Source organism: Myiozetetes cayanensis, unplaced genomic scaffold (genome assembly GCF_022539395.1).
Source record: "Myiozetetes cayanensis isolate MyiCay16 unplaced genomic scaffold, myiCay2020 scf29, whole genome shotgun sequence".
In the NCBI taxonomy this organism is placed as follows: Eukaryota; Metazoa; Chordata; class Aves; order Passeriformes; family Tyrannidae; genus Myiozetetes; species Myiozetetes cayanensis.
In genome coordinates, this window is record NW_026087510.1 from 5,456,572 (window position 1) to 5,470,539 (window position 13,968).

General features: G+C 56.7%; 1 protein-coding gene across 2 annotated transcripts; it reads left to right on the forward strand.

Annotated features, from left to right (window-relative positions):
• Positions 1-496: 496 nt before the first annotated feature.
• LOC126644173 (heat shock protein beta-2-like) lies at positions 497-11,760 on the forward strand. Of its 2 annotated transcripts, XM_050323219.1 has the most exons (5): positions 497-631; positions 1,499-1,959; positions 8,213-8,253; positions 8,958-9,004; positions 9,313-9,337. In XM_050323219.1, exons 1-2 carry the CDS (start codon positions 538-540, stop codon positions 1,948-1,950), a joined length of 546 nt encoding a protein of 181 aa, XP_050179176.1. In that variant the 5' UTR covers positions 497-537; the 3' UTR covers positions 1,951-1,959; positions 8,213-8,253; positions 8,958-9,004; positions 9,313-9,337. The 2 variants fall into 2 exon arrangements, with proteins under 2 accessions (XP_050179176.1, XP_050179177.1); XM_050323220.1 differs by lacking the exons at positions 497-631; positions 1,499-1,959 and adding an exon at positions 5,133-5,462 and having other exon boundaries at positions 9,313-11,760.
• The last annotated feature ends 2,208 nt before the right edge of the window (positions 11,761-13,968 follow it).

Here is a 13,968-nt window from a genome sequence, read left to right on the forward strand (position 1 = left end):
TGCAGCCCCTTGGTTAACTCAAGATCCCTGAACAGGCAGGACCAACCAGCATTAGCTACTGCCCCATCCCCATGAGGGGCTTCAGGGCCATCAGGACCATCAAGACCATCCATACCAGTGCCAGGCACTCCCTGGACCTGCTTACTGGCCTTGGAGCACCACCTTGGAGCACAGCCTGGGGTCTGTCCTGCTTTTCCCTGCTTCAGCCTCCCCCAGCTCATCCCTGTGCCTCCTGGCTGTACTTGGCTGCCCATTCCCCTCCTGCACCCCCTGCTCCAGAAGGGGATCTCTGGATGTGGGATGTTCCCAAGGTGTCCCTGACTGCAGGCAGCGCCTGCACTCCCTGCTGGAATGCGGCGAGAAGCTTCTCCCGTCACCCTGGCGAGGCATCCTGGGCCCTGTGCGTGTGGCTATTTTGGTCCATCTTTTTATCACACACTCCTCCCTTTGGAATTCACCCAATTAAAACCTTGCAATCTGCAGCCTTCACTCTCAGAGGCAGCGAGGGCTCGGCAGGTCCCCGTCCCCAGCCCCGCCATGGCCGCACGGACCGTGCCCCACGCCCACCCCATGAGCGCCGAGTACGAGTTCGCCAACCCCAGCAAGATCTACGACCAGAACTTCGGAGAAGGTAAGAAAGGAGGTGGGATTCCCCTGGCACCTTTCTCTGCCCTGGTGCAGCAAGGCTGTGGTGGAGCTCCCCTGGGCAGATTGACCTCCAGAGCAGGCGAAGGGAGCAGGAGCCAAGGAATTCGGAGTGGGAGAACCCAGATCAAACCAGGGGGACAGCCAGGGTCTCTCTGTTCATGTCCACTGCCTCCATCCGTGCCTACTGCTGTGTGTCCTGTCCCTCCCTCGTGCCAGCCATGCTCTGGCATTCGTGCACATGCTGTGCAAACATGGAGCGAAACGCTCAGGGGAGGGCGGGGGGGAAGTTTTTTCAGCCAGGGGATGTGGAGAAAAGCTGAGCTGGGGGGTTCAGCACAAAGCTGGGCAGTGGCTGGCGGAGGGGAAGGAATGTGGGCAGCAGCAGAACCATTCAGCTCCAGCACAACAGCGTGAAAAGGCAAAAAGCTCCAAGGAAAGCCCCCCGGACAATGGCACACAAAAGGCCTTTAGTTCTTCAGGGCAGTTTTCTCCACCATCAGCATTTTCCATGCCCATCCCTGGCTGTGGGCTCTGCACTGCAGAGCGCCCAGTGCACCTCCCAGTCCCTCCCAGTCCACCCAACAGACATGTGAAGCTGGATGCCAGCCCTGGGCCCGCTGGCAGCCCTGGGCTGTGTGGTGGGAGGCAGTGGCTGGCAGGCTCTGTTTGTGTGTGTGTGTGTGTGTTTCAGAGACACAAAGGTAGGAACTGCAAGAGGCTCCACCCCTATTGTGCTGATGTGGTGGCAAACCCAAGGTGTGTGCCAGGTCCCGGCCTCCTCCTCCTGCCACCCTCCTCCTCCAGCTCTTCCCTTGGAAACCCCGCCCTCCTCACTGAGTCTCCTTTCCAGGTGTGTCCCCATCTGAGATTTTAGCCCCTGCCCTGTACCACGGCTACTACATCAGGCCTCGGATCAACAAGCAGCTGGAGCGGGGCACCTCGGAGATCTGCCTGAACGAGCACAAGTTCCAGGTGTTCCTGGACGTCTGCCAGTTCCTGCCCGACGAGCTCAGCGTGCGCACCGTGGACAACCTGCTGGAGGTGGTGGGGCAGCACCCCCAGAAGGCTGATCGCCACGGCTTCATCTCCAGGGAGTTCACCAGGACCTACATCCTCCCCCTGGACGTCGACCCCTTGCTGGTGAGGGCCACCCTGTCCCACGACGGCATCCTGAGCATCGTGGCTCCCCGCACCGGCAAGGAGCTGAAGGCCAAGGTCAACGAGGTGAAGATAACCCAGGAGGAGCAGCCAGTGGGGAAAGAAGAGCAGCCCGAGGAAGGAAAAGAGAAGGAGAAGTCCTAAGGGCCCCAGGTGTGGGCTTGCACAGGGAAGGTGGGGGGGACAGGGGTGGGGAACCCACGGTGACAGACTCGTGTTTCTCACCATCAGTGTTTAGCAGGGCTCTGAGGCAGCCAGACTGCTGCTTCCCAGGGCTGATGGCTGGGAAAAAAAAGGGACTTGGAGCTGAAAACAGAGGGGGACTGAAGTGTTAGTGTGAGTGAGTGAGTGTGATGTGAGTTTTCTCCTAGGTCAAGTGCTCATGGAGCACCAGGCAGGGTGCTCTTCTCTCACCCCAAAAAACCAGGGCCACTCTTACCCCAAACTGTGAGGCTGTGCCACAGTGGGAAGAGGGAAGAGATGATCCCAGTGCCTTGTCTCTGGGCTGGTGGCTGAGCTTTGTGGACACCATGGGAGGTGGTTGTTGGTCTGTAAAAGTGCCTGCAGTTCTCAGGAGGAGAGAGGAATAAACCTGCCCCTGGTCTTCTCTTGTTTGCCTTGGGTTCCTGGCCTGCAGCAGGAAGGATGGACAGTGAGGAGCAGAGCTGTGAGGAGCAGAGCAGCAGAGCTCACCCCATGGAAATGGCATCAGTGGTGACACGGAGGGACTGTGGGGCATCTCTGTGATTCACCTCCTGGCCCAGAGCCCCTCTGCAGGCACTGTGGGGTTGCTGACTGGCCACATGAGACATGTCCCCGTGGTCTCGTGGTGCTGGCCAGGATCGTGTGAGCTGCTGGCGGGGCAGCTGCTGCCCCGGGCGGCCCCAAGGGCTCAGCAGGTGCCAGTTGCAGTCCTCGTCTCGTCAGAGCCAAGTAAAGTAGGCAAAATGCTGTGTCAGTGCCTAAATATGGGGGGTTTCTGCTTCTCAGGGCCCCTGGCAGCAGGGAGGATGACAGTCAGGTTAAGAGCAGCCCTGTGTGACAGCTCAGGAGCCAGTGGGAGGGTGGCTGAGCCTCCACCCCCGGTGCACACCAAGTACCACACTCAGTCAGGACACCCCTGGGGGATGCAGACAAGCTGCTGCCAGTGAGGCACTGTCAAAATAGAAATATAAGTTGTCTAAGTCCTTAATAGTAATTCCAGAGATAATTCTGGGCTGGTGACTTTCAATCACCTGAAGCAGCTGCATCCCAGTCACCCAACACCCACCCAAACCCCCAGTCCAAGGAGGGCTGAGCTCCTGAGCCCAAATCCCTGTGTCTGTGTGTGGGCTCAGGCAGAGCCATCATTCCCTTAGTCCCCCCTCATAAACTGTGTCTTCAAACTCACAGACACTCCAGGGCAGCAGCTACAAAAGGCTTTCCTCTGCCTCTGATCTGGCATCTCCTGTGCGGGTAAGAAAGGCTGAAGGTCCCCTCTCTCACTGCAGATTTCCTGTCTCTGGGATAAACTTCCTTCCTGGGACTGGGGACAGGGAGGATGGCCAATGTACAACCCTCAGGCTGGGCAAAGGAGGGCACATCCACACACAGTGCAGACCTGGCACACGCCAGAGCATGAAGTGCCACCTGGGCTGCACAAGGGCTGCAGGTTGCTGGAGCCCTCGGGGCTCAAAGCAGGACCTGGCCGGGGCTGGGGCTGCACTGGGAGTGCACTTTGGCACTATTGCCCCAGAAATGCCCAGCACTGGCAGTCACCACACAGCTCTGTTCCCCCCTCCAGCTTTTCCTAGCCCTGTCTTTGCTCTGCCACGAGTTCATTCTCTGTGGCTGGGCCTTGCCCTGTGCCAGTCGCACAGCCTGTCACCCAGACAGGGCTGCAGAGACAGGGGCTGGCACTGCCTGGTGTCAGCCAGGGCTGTTCCTCTGCCCCCTGGCAGGCTCTGCACCACCCAGCCTGCTGGCTTTGCCCAGCAGGATTGCTGGAAGCCATGCTTTCTTTCATCCCTGCAGACACAGCCTGAGGAGGGAATGCAGAGTGGCAGCCAAGCGCTCCACGGCCCTGCCAATGTTTTTGATGCCTTTCTGTTTCTCTGGTGGAGCTCAAAGCAGCAGCTCCAGTATTTGTGAAAGAGGCTGATGGGAACAGGCTCCCAGCCCTTTTTTTTTTTTTCCTTCCCCACAAAGCAACAAAGCCCAAGTTATCCCAGAAATCAAAACAGCCACTGGTCCACTAAAACAACAGTGTCTGTGGCAAACCCAGAGACACACAGTCTGCAACTTCCCAAAGACCCCCAAGACCACCTGGGCTTTGCAGGACCCTGAGAACACGGTCCTGTTGGGATCAGGACTGAATCCCAGCTGCTGCACAAGTCCTAAATCCTCCCTGGGGTGCAGACTGGGCTGTGCCATTTCTCCAGCCACGTGATGAGGAGCAGTGTCAGAGCAAGGCTTGGGCTCTGCAGGTCACAGTGCAGCTCATCCAGGACAGCCCAGAGAGCAGCTGTGCCCTGTGGCCCTCCCAAAGCACGATCCTTCTCCTCCTGCTGCCTCCTGGATGGGCACAAAGTTTGCCCTGCACTTGGGCAGGTGATAAATGATGCTGTGAGCCTGGCTGAGAGCATGGGCACACCTGGAGGAGGGGAACTGGCCAGAAGGGTGAATTAAAACCTTGTTAGGGCACTCCACAAGAGACTCAGACCTGCACAGAACTGGGTCTGTGCCAAATCAAAGCTGTGGGGCACAGGTTCTGTGCACAGGAATGACATTCACGTGGTATCTTTTGGTATCTTTTGAGCATCACTCCTCTTAGTGCTGCCTGAGATTAGGCGGCAGGATTAGCCCAGGAATGACCAGCCAGAGCCTGAAAGGCTCTCAGAGGAGCAGAGGGATAAAATGCATGTTAATGTTCCTGTTTGCCATGCTGAGGGTGAGCCTGAGAGCTGTTCTGCAGGTCCTTAATGATGTGAGGTGCCTCACGGGATCCTGCCCTTCTCAAAAGCACAACACTGCACACTTTCACCTAGGTAGCTGTAAAAAAAGTGAATTTCCACTAGTGTCCCTGGGGTTGCAGGTCAGGAGATGAGAGCAGACCTACCAGGCCCCTGTTCCTGGGCATCACCTGCCCTCCCAAGCAGATTCCCTCTTTCCCAGGTGGTGCCAGCCCGTGCCACACATTATTTTGACATCCAGCTCGGGACGCGGGGCTGAGCAGAGGGAACAGCACTGAGAGCTTCCACTCTGGGGCTTCTCCTTTTGTTCGGGAGCATTTGAAGTCCCTCCTCCGTCCCCTTTTGCATCACTGCTGGCATCAGCGGGATGGCGCCGGGGGCAGAGAGGGACAGCGGCGGGGCGGCCACCGTGCGAACCAGAACACAGAGTTTTAGCCCCGGGGGTGATGTCCTGGGGGCACCCGCGACCTCTCCCCCTCCTCCCTGGGTGAGCAAGGGGTGATCCCGGCCCCGGGGGATGCCACACGGGGCCAGCACAGCCCCGCGCAGCCCGCGGAGAGAAACCCGACACTGCCAGACACTCCCTTGGAATAGCCAGGGGCCGAGCAGGAACCAGGAAATACAAGCTCTGCCCGTCCAGAGAACGCTCGGGCTCCATGGGGGAAGGAGCGACATGGGCAACCTGTGCAGCTGCGGCCGCCCGTGGTGAGTGCGGCGCGGGCAGGGGCGAGGGGGGCTCGGCAGCGCTTGGAACGCTTCGAGTCCTTGTGCTGGGCTTTGCCAGGGCTGCCCCCGGCTCCCGGCGCTGCTCCCTGCTCAGCCCACCCCGGCACGGGAGGAGGGAGCGGGGGGTCACGGCTGGGTGGGGGCAGCGGGGGGCGCAGGGGCGAGAAGGGGCTTTGCTGTCACATCGCTGAGCCCCGACGGGCTGTGCCTCCTCCCCGGAGTGCCGGCTGGGGCTCCCGCAGCCCAAGGAGCGGCTGGGAATAGCGCAGCTCTAGGAAAAAGCTGCTGGGAGGGGTCCTGGGGTTCGGCCACCCCCTCCTGCTCTCAGCTGTTCCAGCCCCTCTCCCTGCCCGTCCTCTGCCCGGGCTTTATTTAAAGCTCGGGAAATCCTGGCCACGTTTTGGAGATGCTGTTGCTCTTTCTCCCTGGGAGGGAGGGAGCGAGGGTGACACTTTAATCCCTCCTGGGTCACGCCGGACCTCCCGCTCGCAGAGAAAGGGCACGGTGGAGCATCACTCGGTGCCAAGTGGAAATACTTTCGGCTCGGAGCGTGGAACAAGGGGAAGAGCCGTGAATAGCAGAATGAAGCTCCGAGGACATTTCTCTCCAACACCGCGTTTGTTAAAAAGTGTGAGCAAATTCATCCGCGGTTGTTAATAATTCCAAGCGGCACAGCATCACCTAGTGGGGAGGAAGGTTCGGGACGCCGAGGTCCTGCCAAGCCTGAGCTGGAGGGCAGAGGAGTTTGGGATTTAGGAATTAGGAGCTGGAGGTGGGAGGTGGAAGGCTGGGTCTTGATGTGTCACCCACCAGAACTCCCATTTTCTATTTCCTCTACCCTGTGCTGGAGGGTAAATGAGGCACCCAGGGCGCCAGTGAACAAGGGCCCGATCAGGAGGTGCCTGGGGCACAGTCTGAGGTCTTTAAAGAAAAGCTATTACAGCAAATTTATTCACAGAAGAGAGTTATTGATGAATATGCCCTCGGGCCTGGGTGCCTCTGCAGGCACGACCACGGGCAGGGCAGGCCCCAGGTGTTCTCACCACCCAGGGCACTGCAGTGTGCAGGGACAGGAAAATGTGCCCAAATTCAGGATTATGCAGGGCCGAAATCAGGATGGCACTGGCATGGGAAAAGGGGAGGAAGCAGTGGAGGAGCAGGGACATGCGTGCTGTCATGTAGGATGCGATGTGCTTCTCTCAGCCTGGGAGTTACAACATGTTTGACCTGGTTCTGAGAGGAGGGGAGAGGTTTCCCTGCTCCCGTTTCCCTTGCCACACATGTCCCAATTACTGGGAGATGCCGTCTCCTGCCTGGCTGTGCTTATCCTGCAGACAGCCCAGAATAGCTCCAGCCCACACACTGCCTGTAACAGCTCCCTCCACCAGGGGAGGGAGGCAACCCAAACGAGCAGCTGATCCAGCAGCCTCCCTGGCAGCCGAGGGGAGAGGGACCCTGCTGGCTCTGCCCCAGATGGGGCTGCTTTGATTGCAGCCCACAACGTGCCTGAAGGCTGCGAAGGGGGAAGGGGCTCTGCCACACAAGCCTTGCCAAGGAGGGCCCTGGAGACCCTGCAGGCAGTGGAGGAGGGAGCTGCAAGAGCCAAGGGAGAACCACTACAAGACAAATTGCACAGAATAGTCTGAGTTGGAAGGGACCCACGAGTCCAGCTCTTAAGTGAGTGGCCCAGACAGGGGTCAAACCCTCAGCCTGGGTGTTATTAGCACCGTGCTCTAACCAGCTGAGCTAATCTCGGGGTCAAAGCAGTTCTGCCGGATCCCTTCGTGCGGCCACCCTGCCTTTCCCAGAGCTGCCTCTGCCTTCCCAGCAAGCCTGGTTAATCATTACTGACCATTTTGAATGTCTCCAGGTTCTCTGCCTGCATTCAGGCTGGGTTTTTGTTTTCCCACTGGAGTGCCCAAGGCATCAGTGCACAGGCTGTCCCGCTCCCCTGCCCACCGGAGCTGGCACGGGCACAGCTCTGCCCCGGGCACTGCACTGGGGCACGACCAACTGGCGAATGCACACCACGTGGGACGTCTAATATTCCTTTGGGGACCAAAGGATTGCCCTGCAGCCCCATCCAGCAGGGGCCTGTGAGCCCCTCAGCTGCACTGTTGGTCCGTGGCCAGCACCACATGGACGTGTGTGCGCCATACAAGGGCTGGCACCTGCTCCCTGACCCCCCCAAACACTCCTGCACTGCTGACATTTCCTTCATGCATCTGTCCCACAACGTGACAGCACTCTCCCCTGCCAGCCCCAGCCTGCAGGAGCTCAGCTCTGGGCTCTGTTGTTACAGCTGGAATGGATTTGGCTCCTGTTCATCCCGTGGCTGGAATGTAACTGTGTTTGGCTCCTCTCCTCCTGGTCACACAGGTACAGCTGAGATCAGGGGTTGGCTTGGCTGATAAGTGCACAGCTTGTTTGGTTTGGTTGTGCTCTGAGTGGGAAGCTGAGAACAGGAAAACTGTCAGAAGCACTGAGTTAGCACGAGGTCTGTGCAGAGCTGCTCCTTGGGCAGGGGGGCCAAAGCCCAGGGAATGGGGGTGCCAGAGCATCTGACCCCCAGAGGAGGGTTTGTTTGGGCTGTTTGAGACCCTGTTCTTCTCTGAGACACCTCCTGGGCCCGTCTCACCCCACACACAGGTGGTACCCGGGTTTGGGTGGGTGTGTTGTGAGGGCAGGGGGCTGTCGGGGCTCACGTGTCTCTCTCTCTCTGCTTTCAGGAAATGTCCTTCCCCTTTCAAAAGAAAGAAGGAAAAGCAAGGTAAGGATGTGTGAAAATGCTTTAGAGGTGGGCTGACTGAGCCCCTGCTTGGGTGGCATCAGTCAGTGCTGGCTGGGAGGGGATCCCTGAGCTCCCCTCCCGTACTTTTTGTGCTTAACCTTCCTCAAGAGGAGCTTGGTAGAAGCAAAAGGCAACATTTCTTTGAGTCTTAAAGCCGGGGGTGTGGTGTGCCATGGGGCAGGGCAGGGACTTCAGCAGTGCCTTTAGAATATCAAAGTCTCACATCAAAACACAGGCAAGTGCTCTCAACTGGCAGCATCAAGCCCCTGTAAGAGCTGCAAACATCTGCCTGACAACAGTCCCCCAGAATAAAGTGCATTCTTTATAAGTATCTCAGTTGTGTCCTGTGGCCTTTGGGCCATGCTGGGCAAAACATGTTTGCCAGGCAGCAAAGGAAATAACAAAGTTAAAACTGGATCTGGCTTCTCCAAGGGCCTGACAAGGAGGCTCTCTGTGCTGTGTCTGTACTCCTGGCTCCTGCCAAGAACACTGTGGTCCACAGCATGTTGTCATCCTGGGAAACCTTATTTTTCCCAAAGAAACAAGGCCAGGCTTTCTTCTCAGGGACAGCATCAGGGCCGAGGGTGGCAGATGAGGAGGAAATCTGATTTGTACCCAGTGGGGAACCCAAAGGTGGAACAACAAACAGCTCTTAACCTGGTTTGCTGCTGTTTCCCTTGCAGGAACTAATGTGAGGCATGAGAGTCGACAGCAGCAGCCTGGCAGGAAGGTAAACAGCTTCCCAGAGCCTCTTCCCTGGCTGTGCAGGGAGAGGACAGAGCTGGCCACCACCTCCTGGGCTGGCTGGGTTGGGAGGACACGGGGCAGCTTGTCCAGAGCCAGGAGCCCTCTCACCCTATGTAGGCTGCCCTGGCTGTGGGAACAGTGTGCAGGGCACTGTTTTCCCGGTGGAAGCAGCAGGATGAAACCCCTGAGGTGTCAGAGGGCTGGCTGGGGCTGGGGCTGGGGCTGGGGGAGGCAGGGGCAGCAGCAGCAGCCCTGAGGGAGCTGAGTTTCCAGAGCTTTCCCTCCCCAAAGGTCCCCACGTACGAAGATGTCCCCGATGTCCCTGTGTACGCCACGGTGAGCAAAGCCCAGGGGGTGCAGCAGGACGAGAGCATCCACTATGCAGACATCCAGGTGTTCTCCAAGGCCCGGGAGCGCTCGGCGGCCGAGGTGAAGAACCTGCAGCTGCAGAACGCCACGGAATATGCCACCCTCAACTTCCCCAGGGCCAGGCTCAAGTACGACAGCAAGAACGGCACCCTGGTGTAAGAGACTCGGTGGCTCCTCCTCCAGCAGCAAAAGGAGTTCTCAGACTCAGAGATGCTGTAGATCCAGGAGAACCTCGTGGACACACCGTGACTCTCTGGGGAAGTGCCTCCCACCACAGACATCCTCTCAGCATGAGTGCTTCCCCCATCTGATTCTGCTGACAAAAAACAACACCTCCTCCCCTTGGAAGGCTCGCCTCTGAAGCTGGAAAGCCACCCCCTGGCAGCACTGGGAGGGGGCAGAGCTGCTCCTTGGCTGGTGAAGGCTCAGAGCTGCGGGGAGGAGGTCCCTGCTGTGGCTCAGGACCAGCTGGGGCTGGGAACATGGCACCCAGGATTCAGGGCTGGGACGAGGGGAGGGCTCGACACAGGGCTTTGTGTCAACGTTCAGGATACCCTGAACGTGCAGGACTGACACGGGGATGATGCTGTGAAGAAATGAAACCTTCAACAGCATCTGCTGCAGTGCCTTCCCCCAACGCCTGCCAGAGCTGCAGCCATGCACTGTGTGAGTGCCCTTCTCCCAGAAGGCAGTGTTCTGTAGCCATGCACAGCGCTGGAAAAGCAAGCCAGGAAGGCAGAATTAACGAGGGGTGCAGGACAATTCCTTTCCCTGGTGGGCTGTGCGTCTGTAGCCCTCCCTGCACACGAGTGGGAACTGAGCTCCCGGCTCTGACTGGGAGTGACACAAGGAAAATTGCTGAGGCAGCCCTAGATTTAGGGCAGCTATCCAGTCCCCAGAGTCCAGCAGCTGTCTGCATGCCTGAGATACTGGGAGGAATCCTGGGCAGCCTTAGAGAGGACTCTGGACTTTGCCTCCGTTTTTTTCTCGTTTTGTGCTGTCAGCCTTAGTTATAAAGCCCAGGAACACACCACGAGGTGTTACCTGCTAACCCTCCCAGACACACCTCTGTGCCTGTTCAGGGATTTAAAATAGTGTTAATAATGCAGCACAGCAGTTTGTCCAGAAGGCTCCTGCCACTGCCCTGGATTTGGCAGTCACATTGTTTAGTCCTGTTGGTCTGTGCAGTGAACGAGTGGGAGCTCAGCCGTGTTTTAGTGAGAGCCTGAGCCCTGGAATCTCCCATTCCCTGAGGAGCTCCAGGTTGATTCTGGAAGTGCAGCGCATCTGGGAGACAATCCCATTCTCTCCCCACCACACCAGGAGTGGTGATTTTTGCCTGCTTTTCCAGGCTCCCGGCAGAGAAACGTGAAAGCCCCGTGTTCTGCAAGGCGGATCTTTGCTAAAGGGCTCGCTTCGGCACTTTTTGAACGTTAAAATCCCCCCAACGTTGTTATCTCGTGTGCTTCCCGCGGGTGTCCCGCGTGGGCGCTGATGCTGATGCAGCATTAAAGACGGAATGTTTCGTGTTAAGCGATAAAACCCCCGCGCTCTGGGGGAGGCTCCACCGCACACGGGGGATGCGGTGCCGGGTTTGGGGTCTCCACTCGTCTCAGTCCGGCTCCCGGCTGGCCCCGTTCTCGAGTCCCCCTTCCCGGCCCCTGTCCCGGCTGCGGGCGGAGCCAGGGACATCCCATCCCGCCCCATCCCGCCCCATCCCGCCCCTGTCCCCACGGCAACCGGAGACGCGCACCGGGAGCAGGTACGGCCGGGAGGGAGCGGGTCTGGTACCCAGCGCACCTCAGCCCTGCTCATCGCACCCCATCCCACCCCCCTGCACCCCGCGGGGTCCCCGCTGCCCCCCGTGCCGCTGGTTCTCCCTGTCTCCTCCCTCCCCAGCAGCCCCTCAGCCCCCCCTGCTCCCGGGGAGCTCCCCCCGCTCCCCTCACCCCATTTCCCGGCTCCCCCAGCCAGCCCCGCTGCTCCCGGGGCTCCCCCTGCTCCACGCACCCATCCCACCCCACTCCCACGGGCACCTGGGCCCACACACCCCTGTGAGGGCTGAACGAGCCCCCAAAAATACCTCTGTCACCCCACTCCCCTCGGGACTTCCGATGGAAGGCCAAGCAAATAGAGATCGCTGGAAAATAAATTACTGGAAAGCCTCGGCAGGTGGAATTTTTTTTTTTCCCCTGAAACTATTTATGAATATGTGCTGTCTGGGCTAAATGCCCTGAATGAAAGGATGCCCTGAATATTTAACAGTAGGGACAGCTTTGACTGGCAGATTTGACTTCCACTGAACTCGGATTCCCCCTCCAGAGATGGCAAGAGATGATTAAAGCCTGTGTGCAGTGTGAGACAATAGAATCAGCAGTGTTTTTTCCCCTGTGTTTTAGAGGAATTCTGTCCACCAGACATACTTTACACGGGGAAGAAAATGCAAAAAAGTGTAAATGGCCCTAAGGCTGCAGCCCTTGGAAGTGTTTTCTGCAGGAAATGAAAAAAATGGGCAACTTTCCTACTTTGTTTTAATTATATTCAGACTTTTTTTTTTTTTTTTTTTGGTCTACTCTCCCTCTGAGAAAATTTTTTTGGCTTTTTATTTAATATATTTGCTTTTCCCCTCAGGCTTCAAGGAGTGCTGGTGCCTTCCCCTTGGGGCTGAGCCGAGCATGGGAACTCTGATGGACACGGTGCCCTGTGCCCTGTCACCTCCTGCACCCTCTGTGAGTCCCCAGGAGCCCTTTCCGTGTGTCACCTCCCTTTTGGGGGCTTGCTGGGCAGTTTGGGAGGGGACACAAAGCTGCACATTTTGGTTATTCAGATGAATTCCTGCCTCGGCCTCACTTGCTTCTATCTCCCCAACCAACACTTCATCAGCAAGAGCTGAGCTGGGCAAGGACGAGGGTTGGGGACGTGCTGGCAGTGGCCAGGAGGTGGCAATGCCACCAACCAAACGGCCACGCTGTGGGCTTGGTTTGAAGGTCACTCACAGCACGAACACCTCGTGTGAACGCCCTTTTGGCATCGCTGCCCCCTGCCCTTCGTTTTGGAATTTCCCCCTTCCCCGAGGGAAAACCCGGGGAGAATTCTGGAGCATCATTTCAGTGAGAGGCTGTTTTCACCTGCTTATTGCACTTTATGATGCTGTAAAACTGACAAAAATCCCCACGGTTTCTGCTCCAAGAAGCTTGAAATTCCAGAGTGAATTCCCATTGTCAGACCCAGGCAGTTCTTTCAGGGATGAGAAACCCCATGCAGAAGCAAATCTCTGATGCCTGGCACATACAAAGAGAGCACTTTGCTGTGTTGTACATGTACTATGTAGCCCTGAAAAACAGATCATAAATATATATAAATATATAGTTACAATAAACACAATGTATAAATATTATAAATATAAATATATCAGTATTATAAACAAATATAATGTAATAAGTAAATATATATATCATAAATTATGAGCCAACAAGAGCATTACAAACTCCACAGAAAAGGCTCTGTCGGTTTTTTGCTTCCAAAATTAGGTCACTTTCTGTCTGATGGGGGAAAACCACTTAGTTTTTCCAGAATATATTAGTGACATTGCAAAGGCACGAGCTGCTTGATTGCACCACGGAGAGATGGGGATAAACATTTACTGCTGTCCATTTAATGGCATTCTGAGGCTCCAAAGCAAACTGGATCAAGGTACCAACCCCCAGCATTCCCAGCTTACAAGGTTTTATGCAAAGCCTCCCAGTAATCTGTTGTTTTGCTTAACAGATGTGGTATTGCAATCGATGAAAACGTAAAAAATCTCGATGCTCAGTGAATTATCAGCGGTAGGGAGAGCAAATGTGAATAATTTAAAGCTCGTATGTCATGGAGGGGTGTGTGTGTTGGGGGGTGACTCCTTCTGGAACGACTTGGGTTGGTTGCAGAGGGAAATTACCTGTTGCTTGCCCTGCTGTGTTTCAGCTGCTCCTCCCTGTGTGACAGGGGGGGAAATGGTGAAATTACCCTTTTTCCTCCTGATTCTTCAACACTTAGGCAGAAAAAAACCCATGTTTTTAAGCTTAGAAATGCTTGGCCAGGTGGTTTTGGGCCCTGGGGGCACGGGGCAGTCCCTGGAGGGTTTTCACCCACTCTGACAGGGGATTTATTTTCCCTTCTTTTTTTCCTTTTCCCCTGGGCATTTCCTGTAAGGTGATGCGAGCCTGGAGAGACATCTGATACCTGGGCTGAGTGCACTTATTGATTTAGAACCCTGGCGGGGCTTTCATTTAATTGCATTTCGCTTCAGTCTGAGCGTTTTTCTCCCGTTCCCTCTTTGCGGTTTGGTTTTTTTTTTCTCCACGACCGTTTCAAGGTCCGAACGGGCGAGCGCTGTGAATGCTGGAGCCCCGCCGGTTCTTGGTGGGCTGCAGAACCCATTCCTTTCGCTTTCCTGGCTGCCCCAGCCATCCACCCTCCCTCCCTCCCTCCCTCCCTCTGCGCCCTCGCGCAGGGCTCGCTAAAACCTCATTTTTTTTTAATTATTTTTTTTTTTTTTACGTGCGGCTGGAAATGGGTTTCAGATGTTTCCCCCTTCCT

Excerpts from the sequence above, each read along its gene's own strand:
- LOC126644173 (XM_050323219.1), top strand. The coding sequence starts at position 538 with ATGGCCGCACGGACCGTGCCCCACGCCCACCCCATGAGCGCCGAGTAC. Across the intron at positions 632-1,498 it reads CGACCAGAACTTCGGAGAAG|GTGTGTCCCCATCTGAGATT; the intron begins GTAAGAAAGGAG and ends TCTCCTTTCCAG.